This window comes from Panthera pardus, unplaced genomic scaffold (genome assembly GCF_024362965.1).
Source record: "Panthera pardus isolate Hobbes unplaced genomic scaffold, ASM2436296v1 HiC_scaffold_6, whole genome shotgun sequence".
Classification (NCBI taxonomy): Eukaryota; Metazoa; Chordata; class Mammalia; order Carnivora; family Felidae; genus Panthera; species Panthera pardus.
In genome coordinates, this window is record NW_026526991.1 from 103155419 (window position 1) to 103181923 (window position 26505).

General features: G+C 51.8%; 1 protein-coding gene across 9 annotated transcripts in view; it reads right to left on the reverse strand.

The window, feature by feature from the left end:
* TSPAN9 (tetraspanin 9) overlaps positions 1-26505 on the reverse strand; it is a 205293-nt gene that overhangs the window by 82811 nt on the left and 95977 nt on the right. For 7 of the 9 annotated variants that reach the window (XM_053895000.1, XM_053895001.1, XM_019464831.2 and 4 more), the window contains one exon: positions 3590-3669. In XM_053895000.1, the coding sequence (XP_053750975.1) occupies positions 3590-3652 (63 nt within the window). In that variant the 5' untranslated portion in view covers positions 3653-3669. Of the gene's footprint in view, positions 1-3589; positions 4528-26505 lie in introns of those variants that run through there. The other 2 variants (XM_019464828.2, XM_053894998.1) reach the window with 1 other exon arrangement.

A 26505-nucleotide genomic window follows, 5' to 3' on the forward strand; every position in this document is an offset into this window, starting at 1 on the left:
GTTTCCACTGCTGGGAGAAAGACCCTGGGGTGGGTTTGATTACCAGTGTACAGGCCCCTTGGGATGGAGAAACTTCTGTCCCAACTCAGGCCTCCTACTCCCTATCCACCAAGAAGCCAGCATTCTCTTTGGCCCCAAGGATCAGGGTGAGGGGCGCCAAGGAAGAGGAGGAGGGGCTCAGTCAGGCATGACCCCTGACTCCTCCTCCCCTAGCCCCACCATCTCTAGCAGGCCCTCAGAAATGCTGCCCTGGGTGCCAGCATGGCTAGCAACATCTGGGTGAGGTCGCTGGTGCCAGGAGCAGACCTGGACACCACCCCCTCCCCTAGCGGCCTACAAGTCACCTGCCCTTTTCTTGGTGAAGAGGAGGAGCACAGGCCACATAGCTCTGCCTCTATCCTGCCCCCGGTGATGTCACCCAGGCCCTCACTGATAGCAATACTCTAGAAGCTCCACCCAGTGGCAAGGAACCAGGATTCTCACGCCTGGGGCTGGGGGGTGCAGTGTGACAGGTGCACCTCTCCTCCACGCTGGGAATCCTCCCAGCGGGCTCTGAGAAGGCAGGGGGGTGTGGCGGCAGCGGTGGGTTTGGAGAACTACCAGGTAGGCTCCAGGATCTATAGGAAGATCTCTATCTATTGATTGCAGACTTCGGTTCAACTCTAATGCCTCAGAAAAGTCTTCTTTTGGGATCTGAGCCACAAGACTAGGAAAAGCGATGGCTACACAATTCCTAACAATTGCTCTGGGTCCCACGGGCCTCGGGCTCTGACCAGCCTTGCATCCCTCCTCACCCTTACCATCTCACTGACCTCCAGCCTTTCTCTTCCTGTATGCACTGGAAGTAAGCAGAAGTCTCCCAGGGATCCTGCCTCATCAACTACCCCACCTGCCTTGGGCCTAGACACCTTCATTCTTTCTCTTCTGATTTGGCTCTTTCCTCTACTTCTTCTCTATCAGGCCCAAGCACCTGCCTGCAGGATGTCTTTGTTCAAGTACAGTCACCCCATACCCAAATCCTGGCTAACTGCCTGCTACACCTTCTCCACCTCCCAAAGTGGCAAATATTCTCGCACATGCAAGCATCCGTTTCTCTTCTGCTAACTTTCCATCTTTCCTAAGGTCTACATTTTATTTTGTAACTCACATGCTACCAGCATAAAAGAACTGGGTCTTTGAGATTCAATTTCTCCCAGCTCCTGGCATGTCATGGGAATTCTGAAAATATTAAGTAATCAGAAAAGTCAGAGATTCTGAGAGAGAGAGACTCCTTGCCTGGTGAAAGAGGGGTGGTGGGTACCTCCTAATTAGGAAGAGACGGCACGTTCTCTCACTATAACCAAAGAAAAGAAAGCCATTCCATCAATCAGCTCATTAACCTCTGCCAAGCTGTTAAGGGAAGATGAAAAGAGCCCTTGTCACCCCACAGTTAAGTTGCTTAGGAGAGCCTTCATCACAGGCAAGTTGGAGAACTAACTTCTCTTCCCTATCAAGTGGGACTCCTTACCGCACAACAAGATGTGGTTTCACCACCCTGGCCCACCATTCATTCACTCACAAACATAATGAGTGCCTACTACGTGCAGCACACAGCCCACTGTGCCAACCTGTGAGAGAGGAGGTCCCTAAACCAAGCCGGGACCATTCTGGAGAAGGAAGGAGCCACCAGCAGTTATATCTACTTCGACCAGCAGGTGGCAGGGTGGGGGTGGGGAGGAGGGGGGCTGAGTAGGAGGAATTGTTGGCTGAGGCACTGAGCATCCCCACCAAGGTCTTTCTAGTAAGTGTTAAGATATACAGAGTGGGGCAAAGAAGAAAGGTAGGTTGAGACTATGAACAAGGACAGAGAGGGAAACTCCACCATGAAAGCGAGGCAGCATTCATGTAAATCGTAGGCACTAGAAAAATACACACCAGTACTTGGCTGACACAGACACTGGCAAATGAGTCAGAGGACCAGGAGCACTTGCCCAAAGGTGGCCACAAAATCATTCTTGACATTCCAGTGGCTCTGCCCCAATTTCCACAAAACCCTCACCACAAGACAGGTAACGTCCTAACAGCGGTGGCTGGAGGGCCCAGGACCATGCAGATATCCGGGGAAATCCAACTCAAATGATCTCAAACCAGGCTCTTCAGAAGAAAAGCAGCAGCCTGTGCCCCAGGCCAGGAAGGGGGCTCCCCCCACAGAGGGAAGGCAAAGATGCAGGCTGTCCCATAACTAATGGGATCAGACATGAGGGAGACCATCACAAGAGCCCCCCCCCCCCCCCCCAGACAGGAAAGGAAATCCAGTCCTTAAGCGATAAAGCGATTTGCCCAAGGTCACACAAGAAGCTAACACAGAACCAAGACTAGACCCAGTCTTCTTCCCGCCCAGTCCCGAGCTCTCCCCTTCTATGGGAAAAGTCACCCCCCCACACACACACCCCCAAAAAAGTTGGTCAGTTAAAGCAGATCACTTCACACGAGTGTTGAACATCAAAGCACAACCGCTTCTACGGAGCTTCACTGTGAATGACTTTCTCCTGCCCCCAGTGCTCCTTCTGGACCATGGGCAGCTGACAGCCTCCAGCAGGCAGGACAGGCCCTGGGGCAGAGCCAAACATCTGTGCTGACTACATTGGGGCTCTAGTGAAGAAAGGAGGAGGCAGCAGCTGGGATGAACAATTAGATGTGAATTTAAGAAGTTTTCAAATTTGCGTAACTAATATTTCTTCTGCACACATGCACACGTGTGTACACACGGCCCCCAGAGTCACAGAGGATGGAGAACAATTCCAAGCTGCCCCACCCACGGATAATCTCTCACCAAGGATAGGGGTGCTCCCTTTGTCCCTTCTAGCCTCTGGGTCTCCTGGAGCTGGAGAGGGCTGGCATTCCATGGTGGGAGCACATGGCCAGCCTGCTCCCTGCCCAGTCCACTGCAATCCCTCAAAAGCAGCTGCCCGCCACCCGATGGCAGCATCCCTCCCACACTCTCCTTTTCCACACAAGCCCTAACTCAGGGGCATATCTGCAGGCTACCAAACGTGTGTCTCTACACTTGGGATAGGGGCTCTTCTCCTCTTCCTGGGACTCACTGAAGGAGTCAGAGGAAGTGACTTCCACTACCCCTCCCACTCCCACCTCATGCCCACAAAATGCTGCAGATTGTATTCTTGTGTATTCAGGAAAAATACAAGAAGAAACTCGAAAACCATCCACACTTGTGCCGGTCTTCCACTCAAGGTCACAGCTGTTAAAAATTCTGGCCCCACACCTATTTCTGCAGGTTACCCAGCTGGAGGCACTTCAGCATGGGTTTCTTACAGGGGAGGGAGGTGGCAGCAAACTTTGTCAGCCACCTAGGAGTAGAGTATCTCCTGGAAGACAGGCAAGTTAGAGCCTCCATTCAGCCACCACGGAGAGAGAAAGGAAGAGAAAGATGAATGAAAGGGGGGGGGGGGGAGGACAATTTTTTAAAACCCCCACACTTACCGTTGTGCAGAAAGCAGGGCAATGCAGCAGCCAGGAGGAAGAGGGTATCACGCTAGGATAAGCAACGAAGAGGAGAGGTGGCAAAGGAGAGATAAACGCAAGGACTTACCCAGAATATCAAATTGAAGAGGAACATCATGTACTTCAAACAGCAGAGGCAGCCTCTGGCCATGTTGCACTTCTTAAATTCTAGGAGAAAAACAAAGGACAGGTCCAGGTAAAACACCACGTACTTGCTGCCTTTGGGTGCATTGTACTTGTCAGTCTTAACGCCAGCCTCGGCGCGGCTCTGGCCCCGCGAGCCCGCGGTGCCGTAGAAGGCGCCGGCCGTGAAGCCGCGGCCGAACGGGCGGCCGGAGGTGGACGGCTTGGCAAAGTCCGAGTCCTTGCTGTCCAAAGATGGACTCCGGTGGATCGAAGAATCCTCGCTACTCGACTTCTCCATGCTCGCGTCGTTCCCGGGGGGCGCAAGGGGCGGGGGGCATCGCTCCCGGAGTGGGACGGAGGGGGCGCCCAAGTCGGGCGCGGGCTGCGGGCGGGCTGGCGGAGCCCTGCACGCCCCCTCTCTGTACCCGGGCGCACTCCCGGCCAGACCCCGTGCTCAGGGGCCGCTGCCTCTCGGACGGCGCCCCGCTCCCAGCCGCCTGGCCCGGGAGGGCTCTGCGGTGCGGCGCGGCGCGGCTCGGCTCTACGCGCGCTCGCGAACGCTCTCCGGGAACCCGCTGGCCTGCGTAACTTAACGTCTTTGGGGAGGCTGCAATTTGATTTCTCTTTCCAAAGCGTCAGCTCGCCTCCCGGCTGCACCGGCCGCTCCACGCGCGGCACAGGGCGCCAGGATCCAGGTCCCCGGGCACACCTCTCCCTGCCCAGCCCCAGCGCTGAGCCCGACCACTTCGCGGGCGCTCCGCCTCCTCTCGCTCCGCGACTTTGCGGAGCTGCTCGCCGGCCCTGGGCTGCCCGGGCGCGCGGCGGGCCGTGCCGAGGGATCCGCCGCAGCTGCCACCGCTGGGCTTTCCCGGCGAAATCCCAGCCCCGACTCCTGACTCCGAAATTGCCCGGAGCCCCCTCCCCGGGCCCTCGGCCCCGCCCCCTGCTTTGCATTCGACCAATGAGCAGTAGCCCTTACGGGGGGCGGGCAGCCTCCCCCTCCCCAATGACACATTATCTTTAATAGGATTAGCGTTCTGCTGTGTGCCTATACAAGTGCGCCGCGAGCCCTCGCTAAATGTCAAGGGCTCTGGAGCTGGGGGTAAACCAGAACCTTCATCGGAAGGCGCTGATCTCTTCAACAGGAGAAAGGGGGGCGGTGAGAGAAAGGGAATGGCTGGAGGTACCAACGACCCAAGGAAACCAGAGGAAAGGGCTGGGGAGGACAGAAGGAGGAAAGAAGCGCGGCCACTGTCGAGGTGGCCGCCGCCCCCCCCCCCCCCCACCGTGCACACGGGGGCCTGTCCGACCCCGGGCACACGGTCTCCCTGCTACACACACACACACACACACACACACGCTTTTGCACACGTGGGTCTGGCTACAGCTTGCAGGGAAAAGAGACCGCAGGGGAGGCGCGAGGTGTGGGAAAGGCGCTTGGGGCCTCCGCGGGGCGCGCGCCGCCCTCCCCGCCCCCTCCGCGCGCGCGCGCACGCTCCAGCACACACGCGGCTCAGCGACGCTCCTGCAGCTGCGCGAGGCCCCCCAACCCCCACCGCCCCCGCGTTCCCGGGTGGGATGCGGTGCTGGCTGGGACCACAGCCGCGATGAGAAGAGTAGGTGGCAGAAGTAAGGTCCTGCCTTGCCCCTCTGAATCCTGCCTATGCCAGGGTGACGTAGGAGTGCTCTTGGACACAGGCAGAGTCCTCTCCCGTGAGGAGGGCACGAAAGGGGCTGGTCAAGGGAAACAGCACGAGGAATGCTCTAAGGGACTTGGGGAACATCCAGGAGGAGCCTTACATCCCACTGTAAAAAAAAACAAACAAACAAAAAAAAAAAAACTGCACGTGTGTCTCCTGGGCTCGTGCAGAAGTCTGCACTGCTGATCTGGGGCTCCCATACTTGGGAAACAAAGAAAACTAGAAGACCTGGGGGGCAAGAAGTCCACCTCTCTTTTCTGCCCCGAGGAAGAGAGTGCTGAGAGCCCCTGAGAGCAGGGCCAAGTATTTTACCAAGCTCAGTATCCCAGCACCTAACACCGGCCTTGGCCTCTAGGAGGCGCTAGACAAGGATGGCTGGAGAGAGGAGAAATTCCGGCCCCTCCGTTGGAGTGGGAGTGTGAAATGTCCACCCTGGAACCCATTAGACATTTATTCCACCTTGCTATGTGCTGAGCATGGGGCCAGGCCCTTGAGGAAACACATAAGGTGTGCTACTCCCTGCCCTTCAGACACACACAATCTAATCAGGAAGACAGAAGGACATTAATCACCAAGGCGATGGGCAGGAACATAATTGGCTGTGGCCCAGAGGGAGGAGGGCATTAATTCCAACCACAGGGACAGGAAGACACTCATCACAGGTTGGCTGTGGTGGTCCCATGCTGAGTCTGCACTCTCACTGGCTCACAGCCAGGGGTACAAGCACCCCACTTCTCTAGAGGGACCTGCAGTGGCGTTACTATTCTAAGCCCCTTCCCCACTCAGATGGCTGCCCAGCAATGAAAGCTAATGAGCATCACAGCCATGACACCTTGGTCTCCTGGCTGGGCACAGTGGTCTTCTGGATGCTTTTTACAGATGAGGGGCACGTGTCTGGCTGGCTCCTGACTGAACCCACTGCCACCTGACTGGAATGGCTAATGTCTTTTGTCCTCTTCAGCCCTGACCGGCTCCCACGGGCTCCCGGCTGCCACTCCATTCTCATAACATTACTTCTTTGATGCAGGAGAGATCATTTACCAGCTGGACTGCGAGTCAGGAGACCTGTTTTTCACTCTGAGCTCAATTTTGAGCTGTGTGATCAAGAACAAGGCAGTTTGCCTTTCTGAGCTACCATTTCCTCCTCTTTAACATGGGGATTAATAGAGCCTCCCCCCAAGAGGAGTTGCGAGAATAAACTGAGCTGGCAGGTGTGAGACCAATCTGAGCACCATAAGTAAGCCCTGAGCAAATGCAAGAGCCTGTTATCACTAGTCTCAGAGATTCGGTGGTGTCAGCTAAGGTGCTCCCAGGCTGGCCCCTCTACCTTCTCAACTCTTTCCCCCTTGATTCACACCTTGTTCAGTGAGAATAGCCTCTGCGTTGTCTCTGGATCTTCACCTTCACTTCTAAGTGGGTTTAGGCCAGTAACTATTTCCTGGTGGGCCAGGGTGAAGGACAGGGTAAGAGAAGAGGAGGCTGCCAGTTAACAGTTCTGCTCACTCCTGGTCACCCTTGTGGGAAGGGCATTGAAGTCCAGGTCGTCTGTCCATTAACAAAGTTCAGTGATGTCCCCTCAGGGCACCTGGCTCAGCCATTATAAGAATAATCAGAGCTTTGTAAGTCCTCATTATATCCCAAGCACCCAGCTTCACACACACTGTAACTCACGGAATCCTCATGACAACCCTACAGAATAAGGATGTTATTATCCCCATTTTAAAGATGAGGAAACAGTATGATTTCAAAGCCCATTTCTTTACTCTCTTGAGCTCTAAACCAAGTTCCCACCCTTGGGAATCTTCCAGTCTAAGAGACAGAATCTAAAAGCACAACAGGGAACCTGAAATTGCATGTTCTGATGAGAGGTCATTAGATAAAAGGATCTTAGGTCAGGGGGAAGCCTTCTGCCCCCACTCCAAGACCATACCTAGAGAAGCCCAAAGTAGAGCAATATAGCACGTTCCATGACAGGACCAGCAAAGAGCGTCCCTTATGTCCCCTGGAGCGAGTATGGACAGGGAAAGAGGAGGCAGGAGGGCATGTCAGGAAGGCATGGGTATGGTACATGCAGGGGGTAATGAGGAGACAGGCCTGCCTGAAAGTCAAAGTGAGCTACTGTGCACGGCCTTGCATGACACAGGAAAAGTTTGGACTTCATCCTGGAGCTTCCCAAGCAGTGGAGGCACATGACAAAATTGGTGCCCTAGGAAGCCGGGTCTGGCAGCAGCATGGAGAAGTGAGAAGATCAGCTGCTGTGGTTGTCCCGATTTCTTAATATTTTGGGTACATAAGTAACCACCAGGGATCAAAGGTGGTCTGAGACACCATGTCTCCTGCCCACCCCCGATCCTCAACCACTTGCCATGCGCAGGAGAGCTGGAGCCCTTGAGGATCTCTGAGCATGTGAACAAGACAGAGCTGCTTTGCCGTGCCTTTTTTTTTTTTTTTTTTAACAACAAAAAAAGTGAAGCAAGTACAGAATCCCCAGAGGGGAGAAAGAGAAGTGAATATGTGAAATCAACATGCAACATCTCCACTGACTGGCAACTGGGGAGATGTGGGCTCCGAGTAAATGTCAAGCTCTCTCTCCCTCTTCCCGAGTTTCTCAGGCTTGCAGTGTGAGACACAGCTCAGCGTTGGTCACTCACTCACCCACACACAATCAGAGCTGATGGGCCAACACAGATCCCCTTCCTGACCTGCACTGAATGTTTCTGTATTTGGCAGTGTGTGCAGCTCATGAGGTATCCTGTACCTCCAAGCTTCAAATAGGGCAGCCTCATCGAGAATTTAGATTAGACACGAGGTGACACTTGCTATCCTAAGGAACGTGTGAGATGGGCCACCTCTGATGAACCTTACCTCATCCCAATTTTTAAACTCCAAAATTGGGATCTTTCTAAGCAGTATAGAAAATGCTTTAATTGCTAAGCAAACCATTTACCCATGGTGCCAAAAGAAAAGAAGGCTGGGGAGGTCCCTAACAGGGGGCAATATCCCACAAGGTTTACAAGAAGGTTCAACAGACAAGGAATGGTTAGAAGGGTCAGAGGCAGGGGCAAGTCTCCCCTTTGCCATGAAAATTAAACAGCTACAAGGTCACATGTTACCATACTTGGCCAGGATTCAGGAGGATGGTAACAATGCCAGTGAAAGGTCAGAGTAAAAAAGAACTAGGGGTAGTTCTGGTTTTTATGCGTTAAGTTTCTGAGACTAGTAAGGAAACACTGCTTGGCTGCAGTGACCAGGTTCACGGTTAGACAGGATTGCTCCAGACAGTCTACCAAGGGTGGTCCAGGTCCCTCGCTCTCTGGGAAGAGAGTCCCCAGCTATTTGTTTGGCCTACAATTATAGTTTGCCCACATGCCTCTGCTCTGGCCACCAGGCTTCCCCAAGGAGGCAGGGGCTGGATCTGAGCCATTCCATCACCCCCCAGGGCCTGTCACAGTGACCACCACGGGGCTGGTACTCAGAATTCGTCAATAGGTAGAGGGGAAAGAAAGACCACCATGCCTAAGTCCTGGGTTCTCTCTAAGGATAGCCTGAGAGCCCCAAGTTCATTAACCAGAGGATGGGACACAAGCCAGAAATCTATGGAATTGTTCCTGGAAAGCAGGCTATCTGAGGCCATCAGAACCTGACGAGGGAACTCAGGAAATGTAAATTTCCCATCTACAGATAACAGGGTATAAAGGCCACAAGGTCAACCATTTTGTTCACAGCCATATTCCCAATACATAGAGCAGCATGGGATGGGTGAGGAAACAGACACATAAATAAACTTACAGATCTGAAAGCCATTTTGGAGGAAGACTCAGGAAAGGCAGGAAGTGGAACACAGGGAAGACAGAGGCCAAGCTGCTCATGGACCCCTCCCCATCCAGGGTGGGGATAGAGGTCCTTTAAGAGGTGCTCTAAGGACAATGCACGTTTGCCTCCACTGAGCTCCTGGTGAACTCGTGCAGGCTCCCTAGTACTGCAGTCACATCTCAAAGCTCAAGAGCTGGCCATGATCGGCCCCTGTCAGAGGCCACTCCTGGCTACTGAGAAGCCATGACTGTGAAGAGACCCTCAGCTGTGCATCCACACTCCACAAGTGAGAGGTGAGCACACTGGTCAGAGCATATGCTGGTGATACTGTGAGTAGTTAGCTCTGAGAAAACTGGGTTATGGCTATAGACCAACCGGACCGCTCATCAGGAGTACTAAAAACAAGGCTTCTAGATCATGAGGAGCCAGGTGAAAGTATGTATGGATCGTCAGAAAACCAGCACCCCTCAGCACATACCACATGCCCTTGTGACTGTGGGGCCAGAGGTGTCCGGGTCTGTGAGAAACGATGGCTCAGATGCCATCAATAACCCCTGCCCATACCCACCGCCCGACCCAACCTCAGAGAACAGAGTTCTAGCAAACTAATGTCAGGGAAGTGCTCTGAGCTTTGGGACTAGATGGACCTGCATCCAAACCCCTTCTGGAGCAAGTTATTCTAGAACTGCCGAGAAACCTAGAATGACCACTTACCCACATGTATCTCAGTTTCCACAACCACAAAATGGAGATGATAATGCACACCTCCCCAGACGGTAAGAAGCTAGAGATTAGGGGCGCCTCGGTGGCTCAGTCAGTTAAGCGTCCAACTTCAGCGCATGTCATGATCTCACGGTTCGTGAGTTCGAGCCCCACGTTGGGCTCTGTGCTGACAGCTTGGAGCCTGGAGCCTGATTCGGATTCTGTGTCTCCCCATGTCTCTCTCTGCCCCTCCCCTACTCACACTTTGTTTCTCCCTCTCTCAAAAATAAAAATAAAATAAACATTTAAAAAAAATGAAAAAAAAAGAAACTAGAGATTAAAGGTTAACACTGTAATGCACACAGCACAATGTCTGAAACAGAGACATTCAAAGGAATTGAGGCGCTATTATCATTATCAACATAATTATTATAGTAAATATGGTCCCAGTCCCCATCTAATTACAATGCAGTTGAACAGAGATACAACACATAATCAATACAAAATGTTCTGTGGCTCCAATTCTAAGGTTGAGCCCTGGCAGTTCCTCTTCCTCAGGCCCTCAGTTCCGGGCCCCCTTGTCCTGGGCCCAACACCCCTACATTTGGCCAGCCCATGGGTCCCAATGCCATCCACCTGCCAATGTCACCTAAATGTTTACCTGGATCTGCCCCATCTTCTGAGCCCCAAGTGCACATACCCAGCTCCCACTTGCTGCCTCACAGGCAGCTCCAATTTCACATGCCCCAGAGGGACTGACCTTGCCCTAGCCCTGCTCCCCAGGCCGAACCCTCCCCTTCTCAATAAATGGCCTAACACTCAACCCATTCCTTATGCCAGGAGCCCAACACTCACCCTTGACTCCTCATTAGCACTGCCACTTGCTCCCACCTCCAATCAAACACAAGTCCTGTCCAATGAGCCACCTTCTACTTCTGTCTCCATGGGCACTGCCCTGGTCCCATCTGACACCATGTCTCACCTGGGCTCCTGCCTCAGCCCGGGACAAACTCCCGTTCCCACCTCAGCCCTAGGTCCTCTTCACAGGGCACCAACACTGTCTTGTCACTCATGGTGTTCCCCTACTTTAACCCCTCCAGAGGCTTCCCACTTCCCTGAGATTAGGGATGTGTGTGTGTGTGTGTGTGTGTGTGTGTGTGTGTGTGTGCTAGTCTACTTTCAGTTGGCACCACTGGCCCCAGCCTACTTGTCCAGCACCATTTGCAAGTAAGTATTCTTCTCTTGCTCATTATGCCCCAGCCAGCAAACCCTCTGAGCTTGCTCTCTCCTCAGAGCCTTTGCCCATGCTGTTCCCTCTGCCTGGAATGCTCTTCCTCAACCCACTGCCTGACTTAGTTGTACGCACTCCTGAGCTCTTGCAAAAGAGTTTCTTCTGGTTTGCTGGCTACCCCCACAGCCCACACCGAAGCTCCCCTGCCCATCAACAATACAGCCTCAGCACCACCCACCTCTTCTTGCCTAGCACAGTTTGAAAGTATGCATTCATGGGGCGCCTGGGTGGCTCAGTCAGTTAAGCCACTGACTTTAGCTCAGGTCATGATCTCGCGGTTTGTGAGTTTGAGCCCTGCGTTGGGCTCTGTGCTGACAGCTCAGAGCCTGGAGCCTGCTTCAGATTCTGTGTCTCCCTCTCTCTCTGCCCCACCCCCGCTCACACTCTGTGTGTGTGTCTCTCTCTCTCTCAAAAATAAATAAACATTAAAAAAAATTTTAAAGAAAGTACACATTTATTGAGTGACAGTTTGCCATCTGACTCTCCTATTTGACCATGAACCTGAGGGCAGCAGGGATTGGGTCTGTTTTTCTCACTGCTGTATACCCAGTACAATGCCTGACCAATGGTGGGGGCTCAATAAATACTTGATAAATGAATGGGGGCTTAATACAGGGTGTGCACAGGGCAAGCCAGTGTCATTAGGAAGGGCCTTCCAGTTGTATGGTCACTTCAGGCCACCTAAGGAACAAAACCTCAAGATACTAGTTACCTGTATGATCTCTAGTTTCTCAACTACAAAACAAGGATCTTGGACTAGGTGGTTAAAGGCACTTTCCAGAGTTCCAGCCCTGAAATTCCCACTTGTGAAATGGGAAGATGGGTAGGGCTGGACAGGCAGAGGGCAGGAGGAAGAGTGTGCTGGGAGGGGAATGGCTAGGCAAAGCCAGAGGGCAGAAGAGTGCCCAGTCAAAATGAAGCTTTGCAGAAAGTGCATAAGGGAGAGAGGTGGGGCTGGAGCAGAGATGACCCCGGATGCCAATTAAAAATCTGCATAGGTGTTTCCCCACCTCCTCCTCCCCCTACGCCTCTTGTCAACTCCACCTTCCTCCACCCACACTCCCACCAAGATGAACACATTCCAAGTTGCCATTTCCTCTGCCTGGAACTCCCTCTCCACACTTCTCTGACTGGCTAACTTTCACAGCCCAGGTGGCATCCGGGTGGCCTCCTCCTAAAGTCTGTGCCCCTCCTTGGAGCTCCAGAGCCCGTCGCAGCATGGCACTGCCCATTCGCCACCTTCCCCGACCCCAAGACTGCACTCCTTGAGAGCACGGGCCTGTGTCCATCACCTTTGCAGACCAGCCCTTCGCAGTGTCTCTCACATTGTACTCTTAAACACACAGGCACTCTTAAATACCACCAAACTCTTGAGTGAGGCAGTGAGGGTCTTTGAGGGGCTTGTGAGCCAGAGATAGTCGCTCTTTAGAAAAATGCCCCTTGGCTTAGAGCAGGGGAGGCTTAAGCAAAGAGCAAGAATGGACACTCCCAAAGGACAACAGTCTTTTCTTTGAGGCGGTTTATAGAGTAAGAGGGAGCAGCGGAAGCTGAGCCCTGGAAGCATAGGCTGGTGGTCCACCCTGTGCGATGCCCACCTCTCGGGCCCTTTTTCCCAAGAAAGTCCCAAACCAGCACCGTCTTTCATCCCAAGCCCAATCAGCATCCCGAAAGGGCCTGGTGTGCAACACATTGTGCTGGACAGACGTACCCAGACCCACAGATGCACACACACTGAGCCATTCACTCCAGGGAGACAGAGAGAAAGAAAGGATTTGTTATTAGTACTTATCAAAGAGGGCAGGTGGCTTCAGGGAGGATGAGATAAGGCCAGACCGCCAGGCACAGGGACGTGTGATGAAGCCTGAGGTTTATTGCCATGCACCAGTGGAAATTTACTGACCCAGCAAATCCAATATTCCTAAACCACTCCACAGAGGGCACTGACTTGCCGGCTGGGACCGCGCTCTCTGACCCAGCATCCAGCCTGCCTGCGAAGCTGGCCCTTGCAGCTGGGACCCTTCCGCTGATTCAGGAGCTGCTGCCTGCTGCCTCCCCTCTTCCCTCCGTCCCTCCGCTGAGCCTGGAACCACCGTCAGGAAGGGTAGTGTGTGAGTGGCACCTGGGGATGCTTGAAAGAAGATGGAGAAAACACAGTGCCCCGGGATCCACCAGCTCTGAAGTCCTCAGGGGAAGGGAGCCCACACTTGTTCTGCCCCAGCTGAAGACAATGAGAAGCGTGTGGGTGAGCGGAGGGGAGACATATTTGGGCATCCCTATTGGGTACTACCAACTTGGCTGTCGAAGGACTCCCAAGTCTCAGGGCGCATGAAGCCACTTGTGGTCTCTGAACTCACACCAGCCATTGGGTAAAGTGCGGCAGCAGCACCAGCCAAAACCCCACTGCATCTCTCTTCCCTCTGCCTGCCTCAGGCAGACCCACATCCATGCAGCTAAGTCAGACAAGGTGCCTCCGGCTGAGGGGGCCTCAGAGAAACATCCATCCCAAACCTGGAAGCATCTTTCTCATGTCATAGTAGTTAAGATGAAAATGGTCACCAACCACACCCTTCAGTCTGCTATTTGGGTTTCCAAAGCTCTCACGGTCCTGCTATGTTCTTCCAAAGCCTCCCAGATTGTGCCACAGAGCTGTTGTAACCCAATCTTACATGACGCGTACCCAACCATGTTCCCCTGACCCAGACGTGCCCAACACATGCTAGAATGCAGATGGCATGCACACACGTTCCCTGTCACGGCCCCCCCTCCTTAAGACTGCCAGCCCTACTCTGCCTCCCAGCTGCCACAGTCTCCTTACTGCCTCCAGTACTCCTCCTAAACTCCCCCTGCCATAGGCTGCCACCATCACTGTCCAGAGACAGGGCTCAGGGATGCCACACTGCCCCTCTCACCGGCTCAAAAGCTTCACTGGCTCCATGGGGGATTTAACACAAACACTCAAGCTTGGCATTTGAGACCTTCCACACTGTACTTTGTGGGCCTTATTTCCCACGAGTCCCTGACCTGTGCCCTGTGTCCCCAGCAGTCAGAGCTCCTCACTGTTCTCTGGACACGTCCCCACCTCCCCGCCTCGATACGCTGGCTCGTGCACTGCCCTCTACCCATGAAGGCTCCCTCACCCATCTCTGTCTTTAGTAAATGGTTCTGGACTCACCTCAAATGCCACATCCTCCATGAAGAAGACTCTGATCCTAAGGGTCCCCCAAAACTTAGAGGCCCTCTTCTTGTTCTTAACCTCTCTTTGAGGCACTAAGTTCACTCTGCCTTGTATCATGGCTGTTTGCATAAATGTCCTCCTACAAGACGACAGAAAGATCTGAGGGGATGAACTCACCGGTATGCCTCTTGCAGCAACCAGTCGGATGTGTGGTGGACACTTAAGAAATCTGAAGGCAAATTAACTGAATCCCTCACACAATCCCCATGGCCCCCAAGCCTCACCCCCACCTTCATCATATGTACTCACCTCAACCCATGAATTGGACACGCCTGACACTGCCCTCAGCCTTTCTGGTAGGTGCTCCCCTTGCTAGATCACTGGCATTTGTCCTCCCTTCTGGAGGCCCTTTCTGGGGTCACCCACCAGATCTGGCCATCTCCTGAACCACCGGAGAGCTCAGATGTCCAGCCTGGAGCTCAGTGTGGCTGTGCTCCGTGAGGCCCCATGTGCCTGGGTGGCTATGTGTCATTCATCCCCCAAGCTCTGGCCCCAAGGGGCGCTTCTATATCCCAGTCGGGCCAAATGCCAGGGCACACCTGCTCTTCCCCTCCCCCACACCACTGCCAGAGGAAATGCTAGCCCGTAGCCTCGGCCGGACACAGCAGGGACAGGCACTGAGCACTGGCACTGCCCCACTCTCCCTCCACCCCCAAGCCTGAGCCTGACCAGCATCCAACCTGGCTTATCCCCGATCCTTCCACGAATGCACGCTCAACCATGCGGCCCTGTCTGCCCGTAAAGAGAGCACAAGACAAACACTCCTGCCGCAGGGAGCCAGGCAGAATAGGGGCTGGGGCCCCGGTCCCAGCTCGGACACCTGCTATCGGTGTCACCTGCGTGACCAGAGGCATACTCTGAGCACACATTTGTTAACTGGATGAATGAATGAGCACACATTTTCTTGTGTGTAACCTGGGGCTGGGTATGGTTGTGAGGGACAGATGAGGCATGGTCTGGGAAACTGCTTCATCAAATGGGCAGTTCTACACTTCGGAACCTTCCAGCCACACACACACCGTAACCATCCAAGTTACATGAACTCCATGTAAAGTCAAAGGACACTATACTGGTTACTAATCACTGAAGATTTCCTGGGCTCACTACCGTGGGTGTTACTGAGAAGCATCAGATCTTAGGAACTAAAGATCCATTTGGGGGAAGAGCAACAAAATGAAAGGACAGCAGGCGACAGAGGCCCACGCGCATGTGCCAAAGCAGGTGGTACACACGGAGTGCTCAGGTGACCAGCCCGAGGAGGGTGGGCCTATCTGGGAAGTCTTCCTGGAAAAAAACAGGATGCATGCTGAGCTCTCATCCTCACTGAAGGAGAGCAGAGGATGGGGTCCCACATGCCCGAACACTGTAAGCAAAGACGTGTGACTCAGCTTGTTCAAGGGGCTTTCGTACCTAAGACTGCATGTGATATTCACCACACTCCTACCAGATACATGAGGAGGGCTGTCGTCTCAGTATATGAACGAGGAAACTAATCACCAAAGAGAGGAGAGGGCTTGTCTAAGCTAGTTAGGGGCAGGGGCACCTGGGTGGCTCAGTCGGTTAAGCATCTGACTTCAGCTCAGGTCATGATCTCATGGTTTGTGAGTTTGAGCCCCACATAGGGCTCTGTGCTGACAGCTCAGAGCCTGGAGCCTACTTCAGATTCTGTCTCTCTCTCTCTGCCCTTCCCCCACTCGCACTCCATCTGTCTCTCTCTCTCTCTCAACAATAAATAAACATTAAAAAAAAATTTTTTTAAAGCTAGTTAGGGGCAGAGTTGGGACTGAACCTATGTCTCCTGACTTCTAAACCAGAGACCTATCCTTACACCAAGTGGTTTTACCTGGTCCCAGCACTGGAGCCTGCTTTTATGCACGAAGCAGACCCCTACTGAGGCATGCACATGGCGTGCTACATACACAGAGGGGGGTGAAGGAAAGGGAAGGAATGAGATGAGATTCATCATCAGGATGCCCAGCCAGGAGTGACAGAGAAGCCCCACACATGGCACCAGGGACCAAGCCCTGTCACACCAGCATTCCCAGCACCAGCTTGCATCACCCCCTCAGCCAGCATGTCCCTCGTGCTCTTTCTGACCTCACACAGTAGGAACACATGTATGTGCTTTGCCAAATGAAAGCACACAGAGGCCCTACCCTCCAAAGCCACTGTCCACGCATAGTAGAGATAATAAGCCAGTGGTGGGCTGCTAAATGCTTTAACAAACAGCTCTCCAGCGGAAAAAGCCGTGATTTGTAGTGCTTGCCAGTTTCTACAGTGTAGATACTCCCACCATGGCCAATTTCAGGCTACCAATGGCTTAACAAACAGCTGACAAATTTCCTGATTATTTACTAATAGGCTCTTGAGAGCAAGTACCCATAGGCTCCAGCAAACCACTGTAATAGCCCAGCTCCCTTCCCTCCAGAAGAAATTCCACAGCAAGGAGAAGAAACCCAGTACCATCCTGTCCTCCTGCCCAGTAGAAGAAGTCTCATGGTTAGGGTGTAGGAGTAGGAATGGAGGCCAGACAAGTCCTGGTGAAGGCATGAAGCAACCCTCTGTCTGGTCTCCTGGGGTGCCCCACAGGGGCCTAATAACCAGAGAAAGCCCACTGACATTAGCTCCTGTACTACAGTGACCCTGTAATACAAGTCAGGCCAGGTTACTACTCGGCTCAGAACCCTCTAATGGCTTCCCATCTCTCTCAGGGTAAAAGACAAAGCTCATACACACACACACACACACACACACACACACACACACACACACACACCACTCACTGTCCCCACTACAGCCACACTGTCCGTCTTGCTGTTTCTTCCAGCAGAGGTCTTATGCTGGCTGTTCCCTCGATTGGAACAGTCTTCGTCTAGATCTCTGCATGGCCAGCTCTCTGATCTCCTTCAAACCTTCATGCCAAAGCCACCTTCTCAGTGAGTCCTTTCCTGGCCACCCCATTTAAAACTGTACCTCCCCCCTCACACTCAATCTCTCCTACTCTGTTCAGCTTTCTCCATTGCACTTATCCCCAGCATACAATATAATTTACAGGCAGACCTCAGAGATATTGCGAGTTCAGTTCCAGACTGCTCTAATAAAGCGAATGTCGCAATAAAGTGAATATCATGGTAGTGCAAGTATTGCAATAAAGCAAGTCAACTGAATTTTGGGGTTTCTCAGAGCACAGAAAAGTTTAAACTACTGTAGTCTATTAAGTATGCAACAGCATTATATCTTTTTTTAAAAAAAGTACAGGGGCGCCTGGGTGGCTCAGTCGGCTAAGCATCCAATCTCGGCTCAGGTCATGATCTTGCGGTCCGTGAGTTCGAGCCCCGCGTCAGGCTCTGTGCTGACAGCTCAGAGCCTGGAGCCTGTTTCAGATTCTGTGTCTCCCTCTCTCTATGACCCTCCCCTGTTCGTGCTCTGTCTCTCTCTGTCTCAAAAATAAATAAACGTTAAAAAAAAATTTTTTTAAAGTACATGCCCTTAATTTTAAAATATTTTACTGCTAAACAGCGCTATCATCTGAATCTTCTGCGAGTTGTAGTCACTGATCACAGGTCACCATAACAAATGAAAATCGCGAGAATTACAAAAACTTGACACAGAGACCAAAGTGCACAAATGCTGTCGGGAAAATGGCGCCCACAGACTCGCTAGATGCAGGGTTGTCACAAACCTTCCGTTTGTAAGCAATGCAAGGTCTGCAAAGCACAATAAGGAACAGCACACTAAAACAAGGTATGCCTTTGCCTTTTTCTTAATCGATTATGATCTCTCTCCCCCACCAGACGGAAGTCCTGTGGGAGTGAGGATGTGGTGTGTTCATTCCTTGCTGACTTCTACAAGCCCAGAACAGAGCTTTCCCTGTGGCGGGTACTCAGTAAGCACTTGCTGGATGAATGAATGCTGGAGGACACCCCTGCCTCATCCTCGAGGTGCCATTTTAGCTTCCCAAGAGGAGGTAACTGGGGAGCGAGGGAGCCCAGTGGTAAGTGCCCACCTGACTAGGACTCAAGATACCTGTGTCCTCCTGCTGACCTGGCCCAGCAGCATCCTCCACCCTCACCCCCACCCCACACCTCACTTTCTCTCTTCATTTGGGCTGGAATGGGACCCTACATAGCTAACCCGGGGCAGTACCAAGGGCCAGGGCTAGAGCCAGACAGGACACCAAGCTGAAGGCCTCTGAGCTCAACAGTAGGAGGCTCTGGAGGCAGGTTCAAGGCATTCCCTTAAAAGGGCTTCAGAAAGACAAGCTCTTTGCTTCTCCTCTGCACCACCCACACCTGAGCCTCCAACACCACACACCACCCCCCCGTTCCCCCAGCCCCGAGCCTAGAAGAAACCCCCAAAGAATACTCTCCACCCCAGTAGTTAGAGCCAGTGGAGCCCCAACTCCACGCGGCTGCCCCATCATGCCTCAGGCGGGCTCCCCACATGCAAAGCAGCCAGCTCATACTGCTATTTTAAGCTCTGCGGGCCCAGCTGTAGCACGTAGCCACAGCGGGCCAGAGGCCCGGGCTGGAGGTAGGAGAACTCGCTAAGAGTGCTGACCTGGGGAGCTCAGAAAGGGAGTGCCGGCCACCCTGCATAACACCAGCCCTTCCTTGGTGGGGCCGGAAACTCCCAGTCCACACCCTCAAATCCACCAGCCATGGGGAAAGTGAATCAAGAGCTGCATTGGGCACACCCAGATTCCATTTCTGAATGTGACCCCCTGAGTTTCCACATTAAAATGACTCCTTGCCCCACCCAGACAACCTCAGAAATTCCAACAAAGCTGGAGCTAGCGGGGCACCCATCTTCCAGGACCTGGCCACACGAGCACACACCACAAATGCAGAGTGAATGAAGGTTGCTGGCCCACTCTTGTCTGAGAACAGTTTATTCACCGAGTCCCTCTCCACCCCTCTCCCCGACTCCAGTCCCCCCTCAGTGACTCTGCACACTGCTAGGCACACAGCCAGACTCAACAAATACTTGTTTACTAAGTGAGTATTTCCAAATGTATTCTGAAACCAAGTATGGTCAGGGGACAAGCTAGTCTTGATTACTTTTATCATCTTTAATGTATACATTTCGGGGGCACATGAGTGGCTATATCGGTTAAGCATCTGACTCTTGATTTCGACTCAGCTCATGATCCCACTATTCATAAGATCAAGCCCTGTGTCTGCACTGACAGCTCAGAGCCTGCTTGAGATTCTCATTCTCTCTGTCTCTGCCCCTCCCCTGCTCGCACACACTCATGTTCTCTCTCTCAAAATAAATACTTAAATATATATGTGTATATATACACACACATGTACATATGTGTGTGTATGTATACACACATGATTATGTGTGTATACATATATATATATATATGTATACACACACACACACACATATATATATATATATATATATATATATATATATATATATATGCATTTCTACTGCCATCATCAGGCACCAAAACTGAGAATAAAGACTATAGGACCAAGGAACCAGTAGAGTTTAGTAACAAAATAGGGATGCCCCAGGCCGCACCCCTTCCAGGGAGAGCTGCCACCCCTCAACTCCTGGGGGATAGTTATACTGTGTTCTCTGGGAAGCATGTCCCCTGAAGTTGTGCGACATGGAGGCCCCGCCCCTTCCATCAACCACAAACTGGCTTGAGAAACCACTCACAGAACAGAAAGTCTGAGTGCAGGCTATTCCCACCCCAACCTGATGCTACAGGACATCAGTAGACCCTCCCAGGGCAGGATGGGTCACATGTGCAGGGAGCTCCCGGCAGCAACCCACAGCTCTAATTGCTCAGTTTAAGCAACATCAGCACCAAAGAAAAGGGAAAAGCGACCCAGAAGTTGCTCTAATTAGGGAGCTTTGGGACCTCTCTTCTTGCTACCCATCTATCTCAAGGCTGAAGCAGCCACCCACACGGTAGAGCAATAGATTCACCACCCAGTCTAGGGGGATGGAGGGGGAAATTCCTTGAATTTTCTTGTTGGAAGAAGATCCCAGAAGCTATGGGTCTTCAGAGATGGTCTGATTCACTTCTCTCCTCCCCTCCCCTTCCCTGGCTTTAATCAACCTAGACGGATGCTTTGGAACATTTCTATTATAATTGTAAAAGCAATGACGATTGCGTGCAACTACAGAAAAGTGTATACTGTTCAGAGATTTTGCATAAGGAAGGGTCTCGCCTCACGAAAGTAGGCTGCAGCACACGCCACTGTATGGGAGGTGACGCGACTTGCACCGAGCCAGTCACTGAAGGGCCACAACCAGGTCTTCACAGCCCTGATCCAGTGCCCTTTCCAAGTGCTGAGTTCCCTCCAAAACACAGTTCTCTTAGTGTGGCTCCCAAGGCCACCTACTTCCAAATCCTTGAGTGTCCTGATACCAAAGGAAAATTCCTGAGCCCACTCTGGCCTTCCAGAGTCCCTACCATGACAACCTCCCCTGTTAATAAAACCTCCAAGGGACTCTAAAGTGTGCTCAACTTGGAAAGGCCCCGCCAGCCCTTCTTTTCACTACACACTAGCAAATCCTCCAGGCCTAGAGGCTGTTTGGGTACAAGACCCCCACTGCTCCCTTTGGTTCATCTCCTGAAGATACATCTGCACATAATCACCAAAGTCACCCTGAGACATTTCTGTCAGTAATCTGAAGTCACACCAGCTGGGAAGACAATCCTGGCCAACAGCTCCCCTCTCCAGCGGGAACATATCTGCCAAAATCACTCTGTCAGCCTAAGCCCATACTCACAGACGTGCCTAATGAAGAGGGACACGGTGGGGCGGGGGGGGGGGGGGGGGGGCGGTAGGAAGGGAAGGAAGAACAGAATGGTAGGATTAGGTCACTCCAGGGCTGCTTTTCTTTCCCTCCTGCATGTGTCATCAAAGACATAGCACTCTGCCTCTGATTGTTCACTTTCAGATATGCTCTCACCCTGGCTTTCACCCTGACAAAGTGGATACCCAGCTCTCCCTATGTCAGCCCTGGAGTCGGCTTTCAACCCGCCCTCCATCATCTGTTCTGACCTTGGATCCACCATTCTGTCTTGGACTGCACTCCTGTGTGGCTATTCCAGCCTTAGGGAGGGCTACATGGGCTGGCTCAGCTCTCCACCAGCCTGCCCCAATTCTGGGCTTCAATTAGCATCCCCTCCCTTGGCATGGAGGCTCCTCAGGTTGATGGCGCAGTTACAGATCTCCCCGTCCTCATGACCCCAACACACACCTGCTCCCCCACCCTCCCTGCTCGCCACCCCCAATCATGAGTCTCCTTGACTCAGCCCGGGCAGCCCGAGCGGGCAAGTCTTGTCTTTGTAAATGGACTGTCAGCTGCAAGAGAGCAGAGCACGAGTCAATTCCTGCTGTGTCCCCTTAGCATCCAGTCATGTGCCAGTGACTCAGTAACCACTTGTGGAGTGAATGAATGAAGTCTGAAAATCTAGCCCAGCCAGCTCTCCTGGTGGTATCTGGTGCTTACAAGAAAAAAATGTGTGTGTGTCGGGGCGGGGGGGGGGGGCGCGGGGTGGGAACCATGGGGTGAGAGAAAGAAGAGAAAGAGACATGCTCACTCACATAAGGACAAGAGCAAGGCAATCAGCTCAGAGGGCCACAGGCCTAAGGGAGCCTGGTAGGGTGTACCGACAGCTTCCATACCTCCCAATATCCTCTGTCAGTAACCAGAACTGGCAAATTAGCAATTTCCTCGTTCCATCAGCAGAGCATCTCCCAAGCAGAAAGTCTGTCTGATCTGGGTGAATTAATTGAGTAATTAACTTCCCTAATCTGCTCCCTCCAGGCCTGCCTTCCAGAAAGGGATAGCAGCAGCCCAGGGGAGGGCTGATAAGGGCCAGGAGAGAGACCACTTGCCCCCTCGGGATCCTGCAGCCTTCTCCACCAGCCTGTGCCACAGCACACACAGCCCGCCAGACTTCAAACCCTGCTCATGGCAGTGCATGTGCTCTGACTGTGGTACCACCTCTCAATCTGCTTGGATACGGGCTATTTTGAGCTCAAACTGAGGCTTCTGTTTGAGGCCAGTTTTGAGCTCTGGTGCCCAAGGGACATCATAGGCAACCTGTCGGATACAGCAAAGGAGCAGGGAGGAGCAGGTGGAATGAATCTGGGCAAAGACTAATGCAAATCACAAGAGGTATATGACTGCTGTAAAGGGCTGGCTGGCAGAGTGGGCAGCAGGAAGGCACATAGGGCGAGGCCACAAGACCCAGGTGTGGGGCCCAGCTTTGTCTTTGAGAACCGTGTGACTTCGGGCAAGCCACTTAATCCCTGTGAGCTGCAGTTTCCCCATCTACAAAATGGGCATAATGTCTCCCTCCCTCCCTCCAGGGCTGTCCTAGGAGCCGGTGAGCCCAGGAAGAGTGGCTCGCTGATGTCCAATCTGCACCCCTCTACAGAAGCCTCCTGAAGAAGACCGTACAAGGCAGCCAAGTGACTGTGCCTGAATGCGACCTGGGCATCACCTCGCAGCTCTAACTACCATAAAGCCGTTCCTTATTCTGAGCTCTCCACCTTAGAGACATGGATGGGGTGTGGGGAGACATGGGCCACGAACTCAGTCACATCAGTATCAAATCCCAGCTCTGCCCCTTGACAAGTTACTTAACTGCCCTGCACCTCAGTTTCCTCATCTGAATTATGAGTCCCATAAATGCCTAACAACACGCCGAGTCGATGATCTACATACAGGGCCTGATTCAGTGCCTGGAACACCCTATGCTCAATAAATAGTAGATAATATTTCTTTTAATTATTATCATCATTATCATTATTCTGGCTAATAGAATTAGCTCTTCCCTCCGGAGCAGTAAAACAGAGGCCTCATTCCTCACCCAGGGGCCTAGCTTTCCCATGTAAGAAGGCAGTATCACGTGCCCCTGAGTCTTCTCTTCTCCAAGCAAAACATCCCCACTCCTTTCCGCTGGTACTCACTCATGCAGCAACCTACAGATCCTTTGCCTCCCTGCCCACTTTCCTCCCGGCGTGTCCCGGTCTGCCAACGCCCTCCCTAAGATGCAGTGCCCTCAACTACTGCATCTGATCGATACAGTACCTCCAGCACCTACCTCAGCACCCAGCACATAGCAGGGGTGCAGCAACTGTTGGTGACAGAGCAGTGATGAAGGGGCTGGACACTATGCTCCATGGAGTCTGAACATTGCAAAGGGCAAGAGGCTGCAATAGCTCTTGATCTGGACACTCTGTTTCCACCAGTGCAGTGGTGCAGGCACTGAACTCCCTTCATACTGTGTGTCAGACTGTCACAAACGTAAAGCTCCGAGCAGCACCAGGGCCTGCCTGGGGGTGTCACATCAAGCATTTGAAGCCTGAGCTCCCCCTTCCACATTCCTGCAGGTTTCTAAATCTAAGTATAACTGTAAACATTCGCCCCTCACCTTTCATCTTGTTAGTTTCTCTCCATTGTTACAGCACACTTGTTAAAGTCCTGATTCTATCAACCAATGTATTGGTAAATTATTTCTCTTAACGTTCAGAAGATCACAGAATTTTTGCATTAGAATGGATGTTAGAGATCATCAAGCTTAATCTCTGCCATATCCAAATGAAGAAATCCCAGACCAATGAAGTAACTTGCCCAAGGACATCTGTAATTTTGCAAAACTGAGACTTGAGCCCTGGATCCTTCCTTTCAGCCCAGATCACTAATAGTAATGCTATAAAAATCTTAGTACCTACCTTGTGCAAGGATTTCAATAGCTATTTTCCCCAATCCTCTTAACAAGCCTGAAAGACAAACACTGCTTTCCCTACTTGACAGATGAGAGAGCTTAGGTGATTCATCCTGGACCACATAGACCAGGAGTACATGGCCAAGCTATGAAAGGAACGTGCTCTTTCTCCAGAAGCCCTGTTCTAAGCCGTCAAGCACTGGAACACTTCCACCAGGATGTCCACCAGGAATGCAAAGCATCAGGCCTAAATCTATATTTGTTACTTTTCTCCCCGCCACCTACCTGTTCCTCCTTTGCTATTTAATACTCCTACTCTGTTAATAGCATCACCACCAACTTAGTCACTTGATCTAGAAACCTAGAGAGGTTCCTCAGACTCTGTTACTTTATCTCTTCACCTTGCAGATTCAAGCGAGCCTCTGTGCCCCCACAACCCCTCCCCCTCCCCCCCCCATGCCATTCCCTTGGCCAAAACTCCTCAGTTGTATCTCCTTCTCATAAAACCAACAAAAGGCTATTCCCAAAACTTCCTGCCTGGTTCCCCCTTCCCAGCTTGCTCCAGTTCCTGAACACCTTCTACAGTAGCCCTCACCAGCATCTCTCGGAAAGAAACTGATCTTCTGTTGCTCCAGCTTAAAACCTTTGTTGATTCTATTCCAAATTTCTTTTATCACAACCTCGCAGGCCTGTCACTCAAACTCCTATGCATCCTGCAAGACTCAACTCAACTCTCATTCTGGTTCCAGCCCTCCTGACTCCCCTGCGTCAGTCAGTCTTTCTGATGAAGGCTTTGCAAGCACCTCTACCGTGGTGCCTCACACACTGTACTTCCTTCACAAGCCTTTCACCCCTTTGGAGGTGAGCTCCTTGAGGGCAGGAAGGTGACATCTCTGAATCCCCGGCTCCAATCCGTGGATTTGCTAATTTACTCAACCTTGAAAACACTCTATGAATAACTGTTGAGGAAATTAGCCGTTTTCATAAGTCAGGGCTCTGTTTATGCTTTTAGTATGAAAAACAACCCATTAGGTTAAAAAAAAAACCTGTGTCTTAGGATCAAATTTATTTTAGAAAGATGATGTTAATATACTGACTGATGGGGTCCTTGTTAAAAGATGTGTGAAATCTAAGCCTCCTGGACAGGAGCTTGCTTTGAAGGCATCGATGACAATAAGGAAAAGAAAAACCCAAACCGCAAAAATAAAGAATCTGAGCTGTAGCAGATGTGTGACTATGACCCAAATGAATTAACTTGCTAATTGTTTCCATTTGCTTTAATCTATAGCAACTCCCAGATTAGTGTTTGTTCCAAACTGCAGGTCATTGCTCATTAATGGGTTATGAAATCAGTTTAGTGGGTCAGGAAGAGTATTTTTAAAAACTAAACAGAAAATGCTAGAATGAGATATCTCACATGGTAATTTCATGAAACATTTTTTCAGATGTAGCATGCACATGTATGTGGGCATAGATGCACACACACGTGCATACACACATGCGCATGCACGCACACACATGCGTGCACACATGAGAACAGGGACTTTATAGGCATGAAGTTCAGAGCTGGCTACTTTCTGCAAGGGCCACACCTGGTCAGGAAGGTTTACCCAGCTACAGGAAACACCCTAGATTCGTCCTCTGAGATGGAAATGTGCTTAAAGATGCCAAAATGTTATGTGCACCATGAGAAAACACAGCAAGTTTTGTCATTGTGAAAACTTGTCCCTGGCTCATTTGATCCAGCGACATCATCTGCTGGGCAGAGTTCTGGCTAGAAATGTGGGCACAGGGTACTCGCTTGCAAAACTGGGAGAACAGAGCCCACCTCCAAGTGAAGCAAAGTCTCAAATGGACAATGTATAATATGGACTCTTTATTCATGTATTCCTCTCTTGATGGCTGAAACAAAGTTGGTTTAAAAAATGCATGAAGTTAGCTCAGCACAGAACTATACCTTCCTACCCCATTAAATGAGAGCAAACCAATTCTGAATTGAGCCAATATTTTATCCATTACAAATTCTACTCAGCTGTCTTGCATCATGTGTCGAAAGTAGACACCATCTCCCACTGGTTCTCTAAAACAGAAGGAAGACATCATACCCTCATGCATTTAAAGGCTCCATGCAGAGGACGATGGCCTCACGTCTTGCTTCATTTAGGGCAGTATGAGGGGACTGGACTCAAAATGCAAGGGGAAGCCTTCACAAGAAAGCTGTTAAGGACAGGGGCAGGTGAGCGAAGCACACGCCAGCTACCACCCTGGGCGGGCTGAACCCTGGTCCACCTGCAGTCCGAGCGGCCGAGTGGCGGGTGTGTAATGCGCCCAGCATGGAAGCAGCAAGGTCCCTTCCTTCCTAGATGACTTTGGGAGGTGCCTTCCTGTCTGTGGCATCCATGGTTCCAGGATGAGGCGGGAT